Consider the following 20,433-nt stretch of genomic DNA (forward strand, 5'->3'; position numbering starts at 1 on the left):
ACTCTGGGTGCAGAATCTAAATCAGCCTCCTCGGGCGCCCCCCACCCCACGTGTGCTCCAGCCAGGCGGTGGGAGAGCCAGCCTGGGGTTAACGCCCCACTACGGGTGACTGTTTTCCCTCGTGGGTCTGGGTTGTTGCTGCCATCCTGCAGTTTCCGTGGTTTTTGAAACTGCTGCCAAATATTGAGAACCGAGATTCTCCTGCGCTCGAGTGGATACGAGTATGGCTGGAAAGGTCCCAGCTGGCCTTCATTTGGTAAAGGGTCACAATCCCTGACGCCCACAGGACCAAGCAGTGGATGCGAGTGACCGGGGCCAGGCGGGAGCCCCAGTAAAGAGTTCACACAACCCAACTGCCGGCCCGTGTGGCCCCAGGCAGTGTGGGCCCAGAACGCGAGTTCTTCACGTTTCTAAGCCAGATGCCTCAGACTTTGTGTGAATTCCCCGTAGGAGCCAAACATAAGATTTCCAGAGGCCTAGTGCAACCCACGGGCCATGAGTTTGCAGACTCTGATCTAAAGAATCACCCTCTCCCCACTGCAGGGCTCCAGCTCCAATCCCGACCCCAGGGAGCAGCCTGGCAGCCTGCCTCTGGGCATTTCTACAACCTCTGACCCAGAACCGGGAAACCAGGCTCCTGCAGGGAGTTGGCAGAAAGGCAAGGACTCATGTTGAGAAACACACAGATCTGGCCAGAGGACAATCTATTTGACTTAAAGCAGCAGGGATTGGGGATCTGGGCTGGGAACAGGGAAGAATCTCTTGAATTTCAAAGTGGTCAAAACTCAGCAGACTGTTCAGCTCCGATGGCAGAGTTCCAGAACAGTCCACCCTGTGCAACAGACAGCTGTTTGCCCTCAGTGACCTCCGCAGGTGCTTCCTAGCTCTGGGGACCAGGGACAGAGCAGGCACAAAGGGACAGAAGAGGAAGTCAGGACGTTGGTGGCCTCAGAGGAGCTCATGTAGGACCCCAGCTATGACAGACTGGGACACATGACAGGAGGGGTCCCCAGGGAGGGGCAACAGCCAGGCCTGCTTACTTGAAGTTGATGTTGGCGCAGACCAGCATGTCGTTGAGCAGGAAGACCCTGCGCTCCTTGGACTTGATCAGCTGCCCGCGGTCACCGTACACGGTCTCCGTCAGCGTCTCACACAGGAGCAGCTGACGCTGGCCTGAGGTCAAAAGCTGGGGGGAGGGGACAGAACAAAGTCAACAGCAACATCGTACACAGGCTGCTCCACAGACATCACTGTGCCGAAGACCCAGGATTCTCCGTCCACAGACAAAGGGGACCTCAGCTGGGAGAGGCGGAGGGTGAGGCAGGGCCACGCCCTCCATCCCCGGGGGGACAAGAGGCACTGACCACCCACCGGCCCCAGCAGCCAGCACCCCTGCTCAGGTGAGCCAGCCACTGCCAGCCTGTCCCTATGTCACTGCCAGCGGCACAGCTCCAGAGCCACAGACCCGTGCTCTGACCATGGTTCCCGGAGCGCCCGCTGTGAAGCCTTCTGGCAGGGGCCACGTCACCTCTCCACAGCTCAGCTTCCTCAGCTGCCAAGTGGGCAATACCGCTACTGCTCACATCACCAAGGCAACGTGTGACCGGACCTGGCTACGTGATCCGCGGAGCCCAGCAGAGGAGGAAAACGCGGTGCTCGCTCAGAATTAAGAATTTCAGGATGGCGACGGCAGGGCAGTAAGCCAAACGTGGGGCTCTTCTGAGTGCCCGCCCTGCGTGACGGCACAGGCCACACGCCCAAGGAGCCGGCCCTGCGACGGGACACCCCGCAGATGGCCACGGTCCCCACTGCTGCCACTGTTCGTGTGGCCTCAAGCAGGGAGGGAGACTCGTGGCCTGAAAGTAGATCCCATTCCTCACCCTGACCTGTTGAACAGCCTCAGCTAGTGGCCTCGTGCAAGGCCTCGTGCTGGGGCTGGGACAGATCTGCTGGTTGACAAGGCAACGCTCTGACAAGGCTGAAGGCCTTCACGCCTCCGGCATCCGAACAGGCGTTTGCCCGTCTCGGGCTGGATTCCAAGAATGCTGTCAGCACCGGACCACCATCAGACCCAGAGACCCGCTGGGAAAACACCTCTTTACTAACCAAGGATCTTGCTGAGGAGGAAAAGGAGTATTCAGCAAAATTCCTTCCCAAAGCCCATGATTCTGATAACGACGGCTAGCGCCCCTCCTCCCCATCCTCACAAGGGAAAGGGCGGGTGATCTCAAAACCTCTCTTGGAGAGAACGCCCTTCGGTTCTGTGAAGAACGGGGTCTCTCCAGGCGACACGAAAGCCCGAGTGACACCACATGCCACTAAATAATCCGCCTCTCATTCAATCGCCTCAAGAACGCTGAGGCCTCCCCATTCCCGGACAAGGGGACGGAGATTCCAGAGGTAAAGTGACTTGCTGAGACCCAATGCCGGTTGGGCGGCAGGGCAGGACGGAGCCAGGCCGCACACGCCGTTCCCAGCCCCGGGCAGCCAGCCACACGGCCTCTGGCTCCTGACTGGGGGTAAGAGGAGTCAGAGAAAGCCCGCTGCTACCGACACACACAAAAAGTCTCAGGGTGCCCCGGGGATACCCCGATGCCTGCTAAGACTGGGCTCCCCCAGCCCACGGCTTCCACCAGCAAGCTGACTGCCAGCTCGTGTAAACACAGCTGGGACCCCGAAGACAGTAGGCCCCTCAGAAGATGGCCAAGTGTGCCGTGACCCTTTTCCTCAGGGGAGAGGAAAGTCCCCTGGCTTCCGACAACGATCCTCCTGCCACTTAAGCAGATGAGAAAGAAGAAAGACAAAAGAAAACTCGGATATTGCACAAACAGCCCCCTGCAGTCAGGTCCTGAGCAGGCACATTTTGAAACAGCCGACACGGTTCCACTTCGGGCACGCCCAGTTTCATTTCCACTTCTCTCTGGGTGATGGGTGGCAAGAGGGAAATCACTGCACTGGCCTCAGAACTGGCCGAGACTGCCCCGGGGGGGGCCTGGCAGAGGAAGGCGTGCTGTGCGGCCACCATCACTCTCTCCACGACACCATCCCACACGCATCCGACACACCCGCTTGACAGGTAGGAAAACTGAGGCTTGGGGCTGTCAGTTCCTCGCCCAACACCCAAAAGGTCCCCCTGACCTCCAGCCAGTGACCACTGCTCCTCACAGCCTGGGTCCCCTGCCAGTGGACAGAGCAGAAGGGAAGAGACAGCTCTTCCCAGAGCAAGTGCTAAGGAGAAGGGTTTCCTTCTCCCGAGTGATCTCACAAGTGTGTGAGCCAAAGCGAGAGAAACCCTCTCGGTTACAGAAAAGGAGCTAAAGACAGAAGAAGATACTTCCCAAGTACAAAGACCATCAAACACTAGCACGGTGGCCATGGCTGGGCTAAGTTCTTTTTAACCCGAGAGACATTTCAAAATAGAAGGCTTGGGACTCCCCTGGTGGTCCAGGGGCTAAGAATCCACGCTCCCAACACAGGGGGCCCGGGTTCGATCCCTGGTCGGGGAGCTGGATGCCGCAACTAAGAGTCTGCATGCCACAACTAAAGATCCCGCATGCCGCAACTAAGACCCGGCGCAGCCAAATAAATAAATAATTAAAAAAAAAAAAAATAGAAGGCTTGTGTGGGACTGGCTGGGGAAGTCCTTCCCGGAGGCGGGGAGGGGGGATGACCCCCACCCTTCAGGCCCACCCTGAGCAATCCTGAATGAGGATACACCCCGGGGAGGGGGCTCCATCCCCTGCCTCATCTTTTCTTCCCAGCTCTATACTCCCGGAAGAGGCAAAGCAAACCCAGATGCCTGCAGGGCCAGAAGTAACCTCAGCGGGAAGACCTGGATGTGGACTGAGGGGGCAAAAGGGCAGCTGCCACTCAGGTCGACTGGTGCCACATAGGAAGGTGGGCCAGAGTGCCAGCTCTTGCAACCCTTAAGAAGATACATGAGTCTAAATGTCGTGGGACATTTCTCCATTTCTAAATGGTGTCAATTAATTCCATTTTCCTAAAAATACTGTGTGGGCCTAAATACACATGTGCAGCCTGAATTTGGCCTGATGTGGGACAGTCTTAAGATGCAGCACCCTGAAGCTTAGAATTGCAAGGGACTGTGCAAGTTAACTTGTCCGGGCCTTGTTTTGCAGGCCTGTGGTGAAACTCAAACATGACGATGCAGGTTAGACAGTATGGTATACTGTAAAGGACGGGGCCACGTGGGAAGCGCTGTGGTACTCCTGGTGACACTCCCCAAACATTAGAAAGTTCCACCCCCTGTGGCTGAAATCTCATCGGCCTTAGTCATTGGCTTTAGTTCTGCTTTGGGGGCCACAGAGCCAGGAGGCTCCCAGTTTTCCCCCAGAATACCTGAACACCTCCCTGTGATCCCACAGCATGTCCCTTCCCCAAAGAACAACGTTTGCCCTCGCCAAGTGCCCTGGGGTGGGGCTCACCTCACCCCGAACCATCGGGGCCAAACCCCACACTCTGGTGGGTGAAAGAAGGCGGGGCCCGGGACCTCCTCCCAGATGTGGGTGCAGCTGCAAGCGGCTCACGTCACAAGCCGCTAGGGAAACAGTGGACTAAAGTTCACCAACAGGGACCTCCCTGGTGGCACAGTGGTTAAGAATCCACCTGCCAACGCAGGGGACACGGGTTTGAGCCCTGCTCTGGGAAGATCCCACGTGCCGCGGAGCAACTAAGCCCGTGCGCCACAGCTACTGAGCCTGCGCTCTAGAGCCCACAAGCCACAACTACTGAACCCGCGTGCCACAACTACTGAAGCCCGCGCGCCTAGAGCCCGTGCTCTGCAACAAGAGAAGCCACCGCAATGAGAAGCCCACGCACCGCAATGAAGAGTAGCCCCCGTTCGCCGCAACTAGAGAAAGCCCACATGCAGCTACGAAGACCCAACGCAGCCAAATAAATAAACAAATAAAGTTTAAAAAATAAAAAAATAAAGTTCACCAATAGGTGACTCTGGGAGGTGACTAATTTTTTTGTACCAACTTTGTGTTTTAAAAACAGAGTTCCCTAATAGACTCATTTGAAAGTTTTTCAAGATTTTTTTTCTTTTTGCTAGAATGTTCCTAAGTTGCAATCCCAAAACATGGCATGGATTTTTCTTTTTGCTTCTTAAAAAATCACACTAATAATGACAACTGCCACCTTGTATTAAGGGCTCTTGGTCTGCCAGTTTGCCGACTCTCTCATTTGCCTCGCAGAAGCCCTGAGGGTCGGGCGCCATCGAGCTCTTCTCATTACAGAGGAAGCAACTGAGGTTCAGAGAGGTTGGGTGATTCCCCTGAAGCCACACAGTAAGCAGCAGTGGCAAAATCTGGATTCAAACCCAGACTCTGACTCCACAGCCCACTAGTTTAAGCACAATACTTAGCTATCATTTCTGGTATCTTTACTGGCAATTACACTGAAAGCTGAATAAAATCAGCTTTTATCCTAAAATCACATGAGTAGCAACGAATGTGGAGGTCTAGTCAAGATTAATGCTTAAGGTAAGGTCTGCGGGCTCAGAGAGAAACAAGGAATCGCCTCCCTCGGAGAACACTGCTACCTGGTGGGTGCCACAGGGCAGGAGGCCGAGCGACAGGCGACACCGGCGCAGGGCAGGTACGCACGCACCTTGCTGAGGCTGCTGCGGTCACTGACGCTCTTGGTCAGCTGCTGGATCTCGGCCACCTGGTCGGCCAGCCGTTTCTGCTCGTTGAGCTTCTCAGCCAGCGTCTCCAGCTCCGTGAGCGCCAGCTGCAGCGAGAGCCTGTCCGGGTGGCCCCTGGGGGTGTTCTTCAGCATGTCCTGCCAGGGCCCAGAGGGAGCCACGACTGAGATGCCCACCCCAGCAGACCCTCCCCTGGCTGGGGTCACAGCCTCCACCTCCACACTCGGGCCTGAGAAGGGCCCAGCTTGTAGCCAGGACACGCGGGGCCTGACATAGAGCAAGGCCTCAAGAAGCAGCTCGTGAATGAAAAACTAAATTAAAATAGCTGGGTGGGCCAATCCCTGATTCACTGATCAACTGTACACTGAGACGAGACCCACTCCTGCGGCTGGCCACTCTGAGAAGAGAGGAAACCCTGCTGGGGCCCTTGGGCTGGCAGCCAGCCTTGCCCCCGGGGGACTCGCCCCCTGACTGAGGGCCCCCGGCAATCAGGGGAGGTGCCTCAAGCTCTCGGGGCCCAGTGTGGAGGCTAACGCCCCCTCGGGAAGCGTGAAGTGCCGAGATCAGAGCATCCACGGGACATCTCCTCACTGCCAGGGGCCCCACAGGTGCTCGGATTCCACGTGCCTTCCCACAACCTGGGCTAATGTCACCACCAGTCACCAGGTTCCCACCAGGGGAGGGGAAAGTAAGCTCGATGGGCTCCACCCTAGGAGTGGGGAAAGAGGGGGCCGGGGGGGCCGAGGCCCTGCCCACCGTGCACAGATGCATGGGTTGTGGGTGACAGATGAGAAGCCAGGCCTCCTGTCCCAACCCCATGAGGCTTGCACCATCCCACGCCCCACCCTGCAGGCTGGTGGCCGCCGGAATCCCCCGTGGTACCTGAAGCAGGAGGATGAACTGCGGGAACCTCTGGATGGGTTTCACCATCAGCCCGTAGAGCGTGACGCGGTCGGGGCTACACACCTGCCGCCGCTGTTGGAGATGAGGGGGAATAATTCACTGAGCCTCTGCAGCAAGGGCCCAGCACCCGGGGTACAGACGCGGCCCATCCCGGGCTCCCCTCCCCGGGCCCAGGACCCTGCTCAGCCTTTGGCCCAAGAGAAGAGCCCAGGAGGTCCCTGGTTCCACAGTCAGGGGTCCCTGCCACCACGGGGCTCCCCTGTACAGCCCCTCACCCTGGAAAGCCTAGAGCATCACGTTAAAGTCTCTGGACTAAAAGCATAAGTAGGACATTTCAGCGATTTATCCAGGAAGTCAGGCTACTGAAAGCAGCCGAGACAACCATTCCCTCCACCCAACTAAAGCGGACGGGCCCGGGCCGGGGTGACGATCGGCACGGGGACGGTTCTTACTGTCCTGTCTCCTGCTTCTGTTTCCACCTCTCCATCCACACACCTGTCACCTTGACCCGGGCCCTCAGCCCCTGCGACCCAGGCTGCCGCCACAGCTTCCCCACCGGCCTCTGCCTCCATCTGCCTCCACCCAGAACTTCACTGGCTCCCCGCTGCCTGAAATACGACACCCTAGCCCCCGGGCCAGGAGGTCCAGATCCGCCCAAACTGAACTCCACTGCTCTGGGCCTCTCTCCCTGGCACCCAGCGCTCCCAGGATCCAACCAGACTCGTCTCTGACTTTTGCCCCATCACCCTGGCACCTGGAACACCCTCTTCTCCATCTCCCCGTTTCAACCCCACTGACCCCCCAGGACCCATGTCAGATGGCACCCCATTGAGAAAGCCCCCTGACCCTCTGGGATCCAGGCTGTAGGCTCCTCGGCTGAGGCCGGGGGCCCTGGTCCACCTGCACCCGCTGCTGGGTGGCACGTGTCTGACTCACCTAACTGTGTGCCTAGGAAATGGCGACTGGGGGCGGACCTGGTCCCACAGCTACTTGAGGCCTATAGTCCTTTAAACTCTATTCGCCCACGTGATCCCCAAAGCACCGCTTTGAGGAAAGGGTTCATCCTGGCCACGACCTGAGCCACACCAAGCCCAGCCACCATCTGCAGATGTCACAGGCCTACCCTTCCACCTGTCAAAACTCCAGGATCCCAAGTGGCTTACAGAAATTTTAACTCTTTTTCACCCTCCCCTTGGGGGAGTGGGGAAAGGAGAGGCAAATTTTCTTCCCGTGGGACTGGGGATGGCCCAAAGGAAAGAAGAGAGGTGTCTGGGCCAAAGAAATGATGCTGCAGCAATCCCTCCCTCCTGAGAAACCTCCCTGCCCCGCCCCCCCCCCCCCGACGGCCGGGGCTCCACTTGAGAGGGGCCCCGGAGCGCCCTTGGGCCCACCTTGAGGAAGTCGAGGAAGGCGGGCTTGGTGAGACAGGCCTTCTTGATGATGGCCATGGCATTGGTAAAGTTGTTCACATAGTCGCTGTATACGTCTAGCACCACGGACTTGGAGAACTGAAACAGGCGTGGGCGCGGCCCGGGAGGGTCACCTGCATGCGAGGGGGAGGGCGGCCAGCACCCCACCCTCACCGCCGACCAGTCCTCCTCCGCCTGGAGGGTCTCAGCTAGCCTTGAGGGGAGGAAACCTGTCACCCGGTGAGGGGAGGGGACAGGGCTCAGAGAGGCGAAGAGACACCAAAGCCACGGGGAGGAACAGGTGGTGCTAAGGAGAGCCCGGGGGGGTCCCTCGTCCCCCAGCACGGCAGCCTGGCCCACAGGCAAAGGGGGGCACGGCGGCCCTTTGTTACACCCCCCAGCCCCCCACCCTCAAGGATGGTGCTCCTGACCTGAGCCCCATGGACACACCGACCAGGGTGCTGGGTTTTTTGTCTTTTAGCGGAACCCAATTGCCTACAACATATCGAAGCAGGTTCCACCGACCTGACCGTCTCTCACCTCGTGAATCTCTCTGGGGCCCACAGACTTCAGTGTCAAAAACCATGAGTCCAGCACGCCCCCTTCCTCCACAGATGGGGACCTGAGCCCCGAGAGGGCGCTGGAGCTGCCCACGTTTGCACAGCTGAGCTGGGACCAGGCCAGGTCTCCGGGAGCACGGCCCAGGGGCCTGGCCCTGACACCCTGCAGCATCCTCTGGGGCCAAGGCCATGCTCTGTGTGGGCATCGCACAGCGGTCCCTCTGCAAGCCCTCGGCAGCGGGGGCTTGAGATCGGCCAGGTGGCCGCCCACGGTGGCCAGTCTCCTGGAGGTGCTGCCACCTAGGTGGAGCCAGAAAGCGAGCGGGAGCCACGCCGGCGGACATCTCCGAGGACACGCTGCAAGGTGTCACGCCCAGCCCCGCGTAAGCCAGGCCGACTCGGGCCCTGCCACCCTCTGACCCCTCTGGCTTGGACGAGGCGACCAGGTGGAGGCAGGAGGCTGGCCCAGAGAATATCCAGATCAGGGCCGTGGCTGGTACCTTGGCAGGCTGGGGAGAGTCTGGGGACACCTACCGAAGCCACGAAGAGGTCCCCAATCTTCTCGGTGGAGTCCCACTCGGCCACGCGGGAGGACAGGGCGATCTGGAACATGGAGTGGCAGTGCAGGATCTCCTTCACGCGGAAGAACACCACCTGGCACTTGCGGGCACTCAGCGCCTTGGGCTCCATCTCCATCAGGGGGTTGCGGTAATCCTGCGGTGGGGGTGGGGCGGGGTGAGTGCCCCGAGGCCAGGCCACAGCCCCTGCCCCCACTGCCCTCATGGCCACCTGGACCGGGCCAAGCAGAACTCGGCAGACCTTCCTGAGGGGGGAGCACTCACCCCTCACTCTTCACCTGTCCTTCTGGAAGGATCTCCATGAACGTAACACTCCTGACCCTTTGCCCATCCATAACCCACCCCCGTGACTTAACCCGTGTTAAGCTGGGTTTTCGGGCAGAGCCCTGCCTGCAAGGAGCTCCACGGAGGCAGTCCCCAGGGGCCGGCCCAGATCGGCTTTGCCCACAAGTGAGCCAGTCTGTCTAACGGAGCAGTGGCAGTGATGTCACAGCAAGACCTAGAGCCACACTCTCCAACCAGCTTTGTCAGAAACACGGGATATTCTGTCTCCACCTGCCTGAGGTCTGGGCTCCTCCACTGTGGATCCAAACTCAGGAGGGGAAATGAGGCTGTTACTAGCGTCCTCCCACCCCTACAATCCCCCTCCCTGCTGTCCTCACCGAGAGCCCACAACATCCCAGAAGGTTCACCTTCTCAGGAATGCAAACTACAGACCAGGCCGGCACACCTCAGTCACGCAAGCATCTACTTAGCAAGTCCTGTGCATCCGGATCACAGGGGAGAGGGGCACCCAGGGAGCTCCAAGATGACGTGGAGACACCAGCCCCTGCCCCGGGGGCTCCCAGAGTGGCGAGGAAGGCACAAGAGGCACCACGTGCCCTGAAGTCCATAGGATAGAGCTCATGTTATTGAACCCCGACACGGTTTCAGAAAATGCAGTCATCCTGTGAACACCAAGGCATCTGGAATTCTTGGTGTCCCCCATCTGGAGGTCCTGCCGTCTCCATAAAAGCCCTGGCCTTTGGCTCCTTCCCCTTAAAAATGCCCACGGTCCCCAAACGCTCCTTGTAAAATGTCCCTCGGGGGTGTCCCCTGCCCTCTCCCCAGAGCCCCGGAGTCCTACCTGGAGTACCCGCTTCAGAGACTCCACATAGCTGCCTTCGCTTTGCACGATGGAGCCCAGAATGTGCCTCCGGACCACCTGCTCGGGCGGAAAGCACAGTCAGCACCTGTGCCAGTCATGGCACAGAGCGAGCACCGGCTGTGTGCAGAGCCCCGGGTGACGGGAAGAGGAGCCACGACGCCCAGCGGAGCTGCCGCCCGCGGGGCAGAAGGAACTCATCTTTCCCAGAGCCGCTCCTGGACCACTGGGGCCTGGCAGGCCAGCATGCCCTTCCAGAGCCCCTGCCCACCCCAGACAAATGCCCGTGCTCCCCAGACCGCAGCATGGGGGCAGGGGGCTCTGGGACTCGAGTCCCCTGCATGGTCTCTGCCCCCACACATCCAGGGATGGGAAACCACCACTCTCCTCCATGGGGACGGGCGGCCTCCTCCATCTTTGGACAACTTCAGCAGAAAATTCTTTCTTAGATGAAACTGAAATCTCAGCTCCCGACACTTATAGATCTACTCCTTAACCAGTCCTTCTCCCATGGCCACCAAGTGGGCTCTACTTCAAGGTAAACATCCCAGCCCCTTATCCTTCCCCTCTTGCCCTCCCTGTCTCTCCTCAGCCCAAATTGGTGCATCTCTCAGGTGCAGACCGGCCAGCACCCAGTCGAGAAGCCCTCACCTGGATACAGCAGCATGCGGGCTGGGAGGGGGAGTGGGGGGGGGGACTTTGCTGCACTCTGGAATCATGTGGCTCCCACCCCAGACATTCTGAATGAATTGCTATGGGGTGCAACCTCGGTAACAGTGTTTTTTAAAGCTTCCCAGGTGATTCTATTGTGCAGCAAAGCTGGGACAGAGCACATGACAGGTGTCCGAGGGGGGAGCCTACCCACCTTGGCCCAGAGCTGGGAGGGTGACTGATCCCCACTGTGGCCCCAAAGCCATCCTGAGAACATCGATCCAGGCACCCCCGCCACCACCTCCCCTGCTCCCCTCTGCTTCCTCCCTCCCGCCTCTGGCACACCCTTTGCATCCCCTCCCACCACCCTGCCTGCGCCCAGGCCTGACCATGGTCCCTGGCGGTGTGGCGAGCCAGGCCACTGTCCTTCAAGCTGCCCCACGGTGGGATGCCTCGTCTACGATTCCCAGTTCCCCAGGTGTTCCCAGAGCAGAGTTCTCAACCTCAGCATGCTGACGTTTGGGGCCGTCCTGTGACTGGAGGACGTGTAGCAGCGTCCCTTGCCCCTACCCACCAGATTCCAGTAGCACCCGCCTCCCCCCTGAGCTGTGACAACCAGAAGCATCACCAGACATTGCCAGATGTCCCCTGGGGGACAAAATAAACTCGGTTGAGAGCCGCTGGCCTAGAGTAACTAACATTGCTGATCCAAGAAATGCAAAAGGCTCCCGAGGAGACAGACCCGGCCGACATCAAAAAGGGGAACCCCGGGGCTTCCCTGGTGGCGCAGTGGTTGAGAGTCCGCCTGCCGATGCAGGGGACGCGGGTTCGCGCCCCGGTCCGGGAAGATCCCACGTGCCGCGGAGCGGCTGGGCCCGTGAGCCGTGGCCGCTGAGCCTGCGCGTCCGGAGTCTGTGCTCCGCAACGGGAGAGGCCACAACGGTGAGAGGCCCGCGTACCGCAAAGAAAAAAAAAAAAAAAAAAAAAGGGGAACCCCAGATTACGAGCTGGCAGCCCGGGGTCCTGCCTGGCTCTGAGCTCTGACGGCTCTGACAGTGACTCACTGCATAGATGAGGGAGCAGTGGGGGGGGGGGGTCACCACCTCAGTGTTGCCAGGGGCCAGGCAGGAGAAAGAAGGAAGGAAGGAGGCAGATGGACTCCCAAGACGAGAGGTGCGGCCATATCTCCGATTTTCAAAAGGGGCCCATCATCAGGATTTCCTGCCAACTCCAAACCGGCCAACCCCGTCACTGCGTTTGCTGCCCCGACACGTCTTGCTCCGAGTCCTCACGACCAGAGGGAGGCAGGGGTCTCTCCCCCAGAGGGGGAAAATTCAAACCTGACTCTGCCGAGGAAGGTCCCAGAGCACAGCCACCCCGATCTCAATGTGACACTTCTGGAGAAGGAAGACATCGCCAGAAGAGCCCCGCTCCTGGGAAGCCTGCGGTGACTCTGGGGTCTGAACTGATGACAGGTGGGTGGATGGGGGGCGGGGGGGCCGGGCACCTCCAGGGTCTCCCCCTGAACTGGATTAGCTCGATGCTTCCCAGAAGGGGACTGGGGGCCCTTTGTTCAAACACCTTCGTTTGACCCGGTTACACAGGAGCTGCTCTGGCTGCCGCAGGGCTGGGAAGCAAGAGCTCCACATGCAGCCCCACCGCCACCCAGGATGATGGCATGGAACCTGCAGGGTCCAATTTGGAAAGTCTGTGCAGCAGGTCGAGAAGAGACCCCAGGAGGGCCCCCACCCAGCTGGGGCTCTGTCAAGAGCCCCCTGATTATCACCTCCCCTTCCAGACCCAGACCTGCATGGTCCCAGGTCGCAGGCTGGGGTCCCCCCCACGCCTCCCCCTGAAGACAGCCCGCTCCTCCCACAAACCTGCTGCGGACTCAGGCCGTCTGGCATGGGGCCCAGCTCCGGGGCTGGGGGCTTGATGTCCGTAACGCTGACCTCCAGGAGCCCCATGTCCTCCTCCTCCGAGTCACCTGGAAAGTGAGATGGGCTGGTGACACGTGCAAGGCAAGGACGACACACCGGCTCAAACTCCAGGAGCTGGAAACCACCCTCCCCCCACAGACCGGGGTCCTGGGGTGAGCAGCTCCTGGGGCCACAGAGGATTAGAGCCTACTCGCTGCCCTCCTGGCGATACTCTGCTAGAACAGTCCACCCGGAAATAGGCGTGAGGGAGGGATGGAGCGAGGGAATAGAAAGCAACATGCAGCAGGGGCTTGGCTCTCCGAATCCACTCTGCCAAGGAGTCTCTGTCCCCGCTCAGACCCGCCCGCTTCTGGGCTGGCAAAGGCCAGGCCGCCCATGTCCCCATCACTAGGCACTAAAAATAGTTTTCTTCTGGATGCCAAAAAAAGGGGGAAGAAAGTAAGCCCTGAGAAGAACAGGGTTGCTCGGCTCTGTGTTTTCATCTTTCAAAAAAAGAGACCCAACAGGGAGAAAGTCCAGCTGATGTCCAGTAGGGGAACGCAGACACGAGTGGGGCAGACCTCAGAGGACAGATCGAGACAGACAGAGGCCGGGGCGGAGAGAAAGAGCGGAGGTCAGGCAGAGTGCAGTAACCGGGCCTTGCAGGGCTCCCGCCGCACGAGCAACAGGCACAGGCACAGGGAGACGGGACCCCGCTGCTTGCGGCCCTGAAACCGGGTGCCGGCAGCCACAGGCAGCAGGAAGCGGTGCTATGGGGAAGCTGGGAAGCAAGAAGTGGCGGTGGCTCCCGGGGGCCGAGGGAACAGGGACACGCAGACGGGCCTTACCTGAGCAGGAGACAGAAGAGGAGGAGGAGGAGGGACAGCGGATGACAGCACGGGGGTCGGGGTGGTGGAGGCCCTCCTGCCTGGCCCACATGACACCCCGGGCATCGCTCTGCACCCACCCCAGCCGCTGGCCCCGCGGCTTCCTCTTCCCCCATGCGCCACTGGGTAACATTCTTGGCTGGTGATTCGAGCCCTGCCGTGGCTATTAATAACGCCTCTGGTGGGAGGGTCGCTTTAGGAACGGCTCTGGGCTAATGGGCAGGGTGGGGAGGGAGCCTGCTGGCCACCCGGCTGGCCTGGGGATGGGGGGGTGACCAGGAAGAGTTCCCAGCCAGCCAGCATGTCCAGCCTGTCCCTTCTCCAGGCCACTCCAAGTTCGGAATGGCTCCTCGGCCCATCGTCCCCTCCCTCATCGGGGGGTAGGGCTTCCCCAAAAGTCTGGCGCTGAATCAAGTATATGCAGTGGTGGGGTTAAACCCACTTCACAGATGAGGAACCTGGCAGTCCAAGAGGGGAAAAAGCGGGCAAGATCACACAGCCAGGAGGCCGTGGAACCAGGATCGGATCCAGATCAGCAAGATGCTGTCCCAGCACCAAACACCTCCTTTTTGTGGCTGCCACCAGGAATAACACCTGCCACACAAGGGTCAAGAGCTGTGCTGGGCTCTTTCCATGTACTACTACTACTACTACTCGGTCATCCTCACCAAAGCCCCCAGAGGCAGATGCCAGATTAGCCCCATTGTACAGGTGAGGAAACTGAGGCACAGAGAGGGTAAAATACATAGATTTCAAGAGGATGCAGAGCCTCAAAGTCCTCCCTGGCTTGAATGCCTGTGCTAACGGGGCCCTGATCTCTCACCCCTGCCCTCACTCCAGCCAGAGGAAGCCTCTTCCGTCCCCTCCACGCCTGTGTGTCCCCAGGCGAGACACTGAACCACTCTGTGCCTGTTCTCCCATCTCCAAATGGGAACAAGACAGTCCTCTGCCCCTGTCTGGTGTTTATAAGTATTAAATGAGAAACTGTAAAGCTCTTAGGAGAGTGCCTGGCACACAACAGACACTCCATAAACGATGACCATCAGGAAAATCACTTCTTGGACGTCTCCGACCTTCCCACCTCCGGACCGTTGGACATGCTGGCTCCTCTGCCCGGAGCACCCTCTCCCTGCGCCGTCCCCTGGCCTGATGGACCTGGGTCCCCTTCTCCTCCTGCCCTCAGCCCTTCCCTGACCTTTCATTCCCGCATTCCACGTTCACTTCCCCCACGCTCCCACCCCCCACGCTCCCACCCCGGCACCCCACCATGAGGCTGGCCATTTCCTGCTTGCATGCCTGTCTCCGTACTCTCCCAGGAGCTCCTGCAGGCAATACTGCCTAACTCATCTTGGTGTCCCTGCACCCAGCACGGGGCATGGCACTTAGTAGGTGTTCGATAAATGTTGGCTGGTGAAGAGACAGGTGCATGGATAAAGAAGGGAATGAACAGGCGCATTCAAAGATGAGGCCAGGTGAACACGGGAGGCAAGGGGCCAAGGAAGCCACGACAGAGACCAAGGGCAGGGATGCTGAAGGGAGAGGCCCACATTTCCCAGAAGAGGTGGGGTCCACCTGCCACAGGCCGGGAAACAAGCTGGCACATTTGGGGATCAGTCCCCAAACCCCACCGCCAGAGGAGCCCAGACACCCAGTGACCTCGCCCACCCACCCCTGCTGAGCACCGAGCCCGCCCCTGGCCCGGCCCACAGCGCCTCACCGAGGACATCCTTCCTGTGCAGAAAGGACACTTTGCGCATGACGGCGATCCTCGTCTTCTCCAGCCCGTCCTTGGTCCCGCTCTTGGCAGCCTTCATGAGCTGGGTCATCTGAGCAAAGGCGGGGGGGAGCTCATCAGAGAAGCGGAAGGAGGCCTTGCGACATCTGCCACCAAGGGCCACGGGCCCTATCCAGGCCTCCCGGCCGGCGCTACAAACACGAGGACCCCAGAGCCCACTGCCTCCCAGGGAGGTGGCAGCAGAGGCCAAGAAAGACAGCAGGGCAGTGCCAGCCCGAGACCTCCCGGGAAGGGCTGGAAGGGCACTCGTGCCCTGGGGACCTTCCGGCGGGAACCCTCTTTACTAACCCAATGTTTTCCCCTTGAGTGTCAAATTAAGGACGTGGTGTGACACTGGGGGAAAGGCTCAAGGCCTGGAGTCCTAGGCCTGGTTCAGATCCCAGCCCTACAGCTCCCCACCCGAGTGACTCTGGACAAGACCCTTAACCTCACTGAGCCTCAGTTTCTTCCCTGAGACCCGCCAGAGCCTGTGAGGACTCAACAGGCTCTGGGAAAGCACGCTGAACAGTGAAATGAGCTGCACAGATGCCCAAGCTTACTTTAGGAGCAAGTATAAACGGAGGGGAGCACCCCCATGCCATCAGTGGAACCCCGGCCCCCCCAAATAGCCGGGTTTCTTACTGAGCCTCTGCCCCGGAACAAGGGGGAGGCTGGTGCCTCCACGGAGCCGGGCGCAGCTTCCCTCAGGTGGGGAGGACCCGTGGGCATGGGCGTAGCAAGCGAAGCAGACACGGGGCGCGGGCGGAGGCAGGCCCGGGACGGGGAAGCGGCACCCTGGGCCTGCAAACAGAGCTGCCGTCCCCTGACTCACTGCTTGGTCCCCTCAGCCCCCGGCCCAGTCCTGGAAGCTTCCCTGACGCACAGCCAGTGCTAGAAGTTTCCACATGGCTGGAAATGCTCCCTGTCTGCGCTGTCCAACACAGCAACGGCCAGCCATACGTCACCACTGGGCACTTGGGAGCTGGCAGGTGCGACTGAGGACCCCAAGTCCTGGTGATCGTTCATTTTGATTAACTTAAATGTAAAGAGCTGGGGGGCTACCATAATGGACGGTACAGTTCTAGGAAACCCCCTCCTCCCTGAAGCTCTCTGCTAAAGGTGGGAAGCACTCATCTTGGGGTCCCCGGTCTCTGCTCTCGCTGTCACCTTCCTCCAGACACCTGCCCTGGTCCCCAGCTTAAGGGCCCTGGCACTTCTCAAGGGTCTGGGTCAGGAAGGCTTGCTGAACACCGAGTGGGCGCTGAGGCTGGGGGCAGGGTGGTAACTTTTCAGGAACAAGATGACTTTCTGGAAACAACCAACAGCCAGCAGGGGAAAGGGAAGTCCCGGGCCCTTCCCTGCCTCTAAATGGTATGATTCTAGAGCAACAGTTCTTGGCCTTTCAGAGAGGTGGGTGGGGTTGTCATAAACACCTGTGAGAATCTAGTGAGAGGGACATTCGACCCCCGACCCCAGAAACCATACAAAGATGCTCATCCTCCTCTGAGGGGGTCATGACCCCCAGACTGGAAACCTCTGTCCTGGAGCCCAGTTCCTGTCTCAGCAGAAAGCCATCGGGGGGGGCTGTCCTAGGAACCCCCAAAGTGGTATTCGGGGGACCCATCAGAGACCCTTCCTGGGCCAAAAAAGAGCAACAGGTGAACACCCGGAAGGTGTCCCCGGGTCAACCTGCCACCTCCACTGGCTCACAGCACTCAGGACAGAGCCCGATCTGGGGGCCGACTCAGGGGCCGGGCTGGGGAAAGCACCCTGGTTTCGATGCCACCCTCCACATGCTCCCTGCTCCTCCCTGGGCCGCAGCTTCTCAGAGGGTGTCCGTATAAGGGCCTTGCAAACTGTAAGGGGTCTCTCCGCCTCCTCCAGAGAGGCCTCCGGTTCTGAGAAAATGGGCAGGGCTACAGGACAGAGGGCGGGCAGGCTCTGGCTTGCACAGACCCAGGCTTGAACCCCAGTTCTGCTGCTGACCGCTGGTGTGACCATCAGCCAGTTGCCTCACTTGCTGGCCTCACTAATGCTGAATGACAGCAGTAAGACAGCAGCCTCCCAGGGCGTCTCAGGGAGAAAACGGTCAGGCACACAAGTAGTAATGGTCACCGTCCACTGAACTCTTAGGCTCTGCCCGGTGCGGCCCTAAGCACCTGACGGTTCTGAGCTCACATCCCCCCTGGGAGCTGGTACTGTTCATGCCGCCATTTCACAGGCAAGGAAACTGAAGCTCAGAGAGGTCAGGAGGCCTGCCCAGGATCACACAGCGAGGAGGTGGTGGGGCTGGCATTCAAATCCAGGCCTGCAGGCCTCCAAAGCCCACAGCATACAGTAGGTGCTCAATGAATGGAAGCTACTGCTGTCAATATCATCATCCTTATGCAGAAGATGGAGTCCCATCTGAGAAGAAGGCACTGTGGTTTCTCCTACCGGCCTCCTTACCCTGGACCTCTCTGAACAGCTCCGAGGTGGAGGAACGTCCAATGTCACCGACATTCATATTTTTCAAAGTGTGACCCAAACCCACCTGCCATAGTTACCAAATTCATAGATACCTAGGCCTTGGCTCAGACTTGCAGAATCAGCCTCTCTGGGGGATGGAGCTCAGGAATCTGCATTTTTCAAAGCACCCAGGTGACTCTGAGGGCCCTAAAGTTTGAGAGCCCACACAGGAATTCTTATCAACGGTTAAGGTGTCAGTTGAGGTTGGGAAGAAAGAGAGGCGAGGACATGGACAGGAGCGAGCCAGCCTTTGGCATCAGCCCGCGCAGCCGACGAAAGATGCCACCAAGTTCCAGGGCTCGAGGCAGCTCCGGGACTCAGCCCCGCCCCTGCAGCCCCAGAAGCAGCAGGAAAGGCCCCGGGAGCCCCCAGGACTTGAAGGGACAGACAGACAATACCTTATAATCGTACTTGTGCTTCAGCTCCTGCATGTCTCTCCCCCCAACTCTTAAAGCCAAGATGTCTCTCTTAGTCCTGGCGCATCGCTCCTTTAGCCTAGTCAGGTCTGGAGAAAGCTGGAGCCCCCAAGCAGCCAGGCAGAAGGACAGCAGGCGAGAGGAGCAGGCGGGGAGGGTAGGAGACAAAACACCGGCAACAGAGTAAAAAGGAGACTCAGGTGAGGCGGTGGATAGACAACTCAGGGCAGATGGGATTGGGCACCGGGGGACCACCAGGCTCCTGCCTGGAACGAGCTCCAGCAGCATCCAACCCCAACATGCCAAGCAGCTGGGGGCTGGGTCTCTGTAGCTGTTGGGGAGGAGGGGTGGGAGGGGAACAGCCCAGGCCCCCTCTCAGTGCTCGGAGGACAAGGACTGTGTCTCGGTCATCTCCCCATCCCAGGAGCCCGGCATGGGGCTCTCGACATAAGAGGTTCTTGGCAAGTTTCCGAGATGGATGAATGGCGGGTGGACGGATGGGTAGAATGGGGCAAAAGGGGATAAGTGGGTGGGTGGGCAAATGAGAAAGATGGGTGAATGCAGAGAGGGGTGGTTGGATGGATGGACAGTAGACAGATGGGTAGACGGACAGGCTCGTAGAGGGGTGGACAGACAGATAAACGGATGGATGCGTGAGCAAATGGATGAATTTAGCTGGATGACTGTACAGCTGGGAAAATGGGTAGAGAGATGAAGAGACAGTCAGATGAGTTTATAAAAACACGGATGGATGGAAGCAGTGCTGTGCTGGTAAATATTCAACAAGTGGTTCTCCAGGAAAAAGAGCCCCGCTCTGTGGTATTTCCACGGTGTGGACACGCCCACCACGGCCAATTTCAGACCACCAATGTGACATCACCGAGCGGGAAGTTGGAAAGGCATGTGCACAATTGGTTCTTGGGTTCTCGTGAGCTAGGATGAGCTGGCTCGAGCACCCCACTGGAGGAACCGAGGGGGGAACAGATGGAGGGAGGGACAGGTGGCTGACTGGCTTACATACTATCTGGGAAGATGGACAGATAAATGGACAGACAGACAGACATTCAAATGCATGAACTGCAGGAGCAATAGTGATATTCGGTAAAATCTAGAGAAGACCAGGACTAGGACTACTTGTAGAACAGCAGACAAGCAGAGGAATCGAAAGCATGAGCTTAGAGGCAGGTGGGCGTACACTCCAATCGCTGCTCCCCGCTTACTAGCTGGAAGAGTCTCTTTCCCTCTCTGAGTGACAGCTTCCTCACTGGTAAAGCAGCCATAATAATAACTACCTCATAGTATCTGAGAAGGTTAAACGGACAAAGCATGTAAACCCCAGAGCTTAGTGGGTGTTCAAAAAAATGGAAGCTTTTTTAGATACTAGACTAGCTTTCAAATAATAAATGCTCAATATTTGTTGAATGGATGGACAGTTGATTGGATGGATGGATGGATGGATGGATGGATGGATGGATGGATGGATGGACAGATGGCGGGATGAACGGATGGACAAGGTACTTTCTTTCCAATCCTATGTGATGTTGAGCTGCGGTTCTACCACCTACTTGCTGTGTGGCCCTCACCACATCATTCAACCTCTCTGAGCTTCTGTCACGTAGGTTCCCTGATCAACAAAATGAGACTCTTAAGGCAAATAATACCAACCACTCTAGGGTATTAGGAACAAAAAATGAAACTGCTCTGTCAGCTGTACCACACTGGGCAAATATTCTCTATCTTATACAAAGAAGTAGCAGGACGGGGATCCTTCTGAGAGTGACTCAGACTCCCCAAAAAACTGGGGTCCTGTTTCATCTGTAAATAAGACTGACATCAGGCTTCCCTGGTGGCGCAGTGGTTGAGAGTCCGCCTGCCGATGCAGGGGGCGCGGGTTCGTGCCCCGGTCCGGGAAGATCCCACGTGCCGCGGAGCGGCTGGGCCCGTGAGCCATGGCCGCTGAGCCTGCGCGTCCGGAGCCTGTGCTCCGCAGCAGGAGAGGCCACAGCAGTGAGAGGC

General features: G+C 58.8%; 1 protein-coding gene across 21 annotated transcripts in view; it reads right to left on the reverse strand.

Moving 5' to 3' along the window:
* The window catches only part of ARHGEF10L (Rho guanine nucleotide exchange factor 10 like), a 168,767-nt gene that overhangs the window by 69,072 nt on the left and 79,262 nt on the right, over positions 1-20,433 (reverse strand). For 11 of the 21 annotated variants that reach the window (XR_010837194.1, XM_067016341.1, XM_067016338.1 and 8 more), the window contains 9 exons: positions 18,400-18,516; positions 15,437-15,545; positions 12,794-12,900; positions 10,245-10,322; positions 9,075-9,254; positions 7,963-8,079; positions 6,551-6,643; positions 5,632-5,805; positions 1,041-1,186 (listed from right to left, as the gene is read on the reverse strand). Coding sequence is in view for 20 of the 21 variants with exons in the window: in XM_067016341.1 (XP_066872442.1) it covers positions 1,041-1,186; positions 5,632-5,805; positions 6,551-6,643; positions 7,963-8,079; positions 9,075-9,254; positions 10,245-10,322; positions 12,794-12,900; positions 15,437-15,545; positions 18,400-18,516 (1,121 nt within the window). In the remaining variant the exon portion in view is untranslated. Of the gene's footprint in view, positions 1-1,040; positions 1,187-5,631; positions 5,806-6,550; positions 6,644-7,962; positions 8,080-9,074; positions 9,255-10,244; positions 10,323-12,793; positions 12,901-13,680; positions 13,929-15,436; positions 15,546-18,399; positions 18,517-20,433 lie in introns of those variants that run through there. The other 10 variants (XM_067016382.1, XM_067016396.1, XM_067016373.1 and 7 more) reach the window with 3 other exon arrangements.

This window comes from Kogia breviceps, chromosome 1 (genome assembly GCF_026419965.1).
Source record: "Kogia breviceps isolate mKogBre1 chromosome 1, mKogBre1 haplotype 1, whole genome shotgun sequence".
In the NCBI taxonomy this organism is placed as follows: domain Eukaryota; kingdom Metazoa; phylum Chordata; class Mammalia; order Artiodactyla; family Physeteridae; genus Kogia; species Kogia breviceps.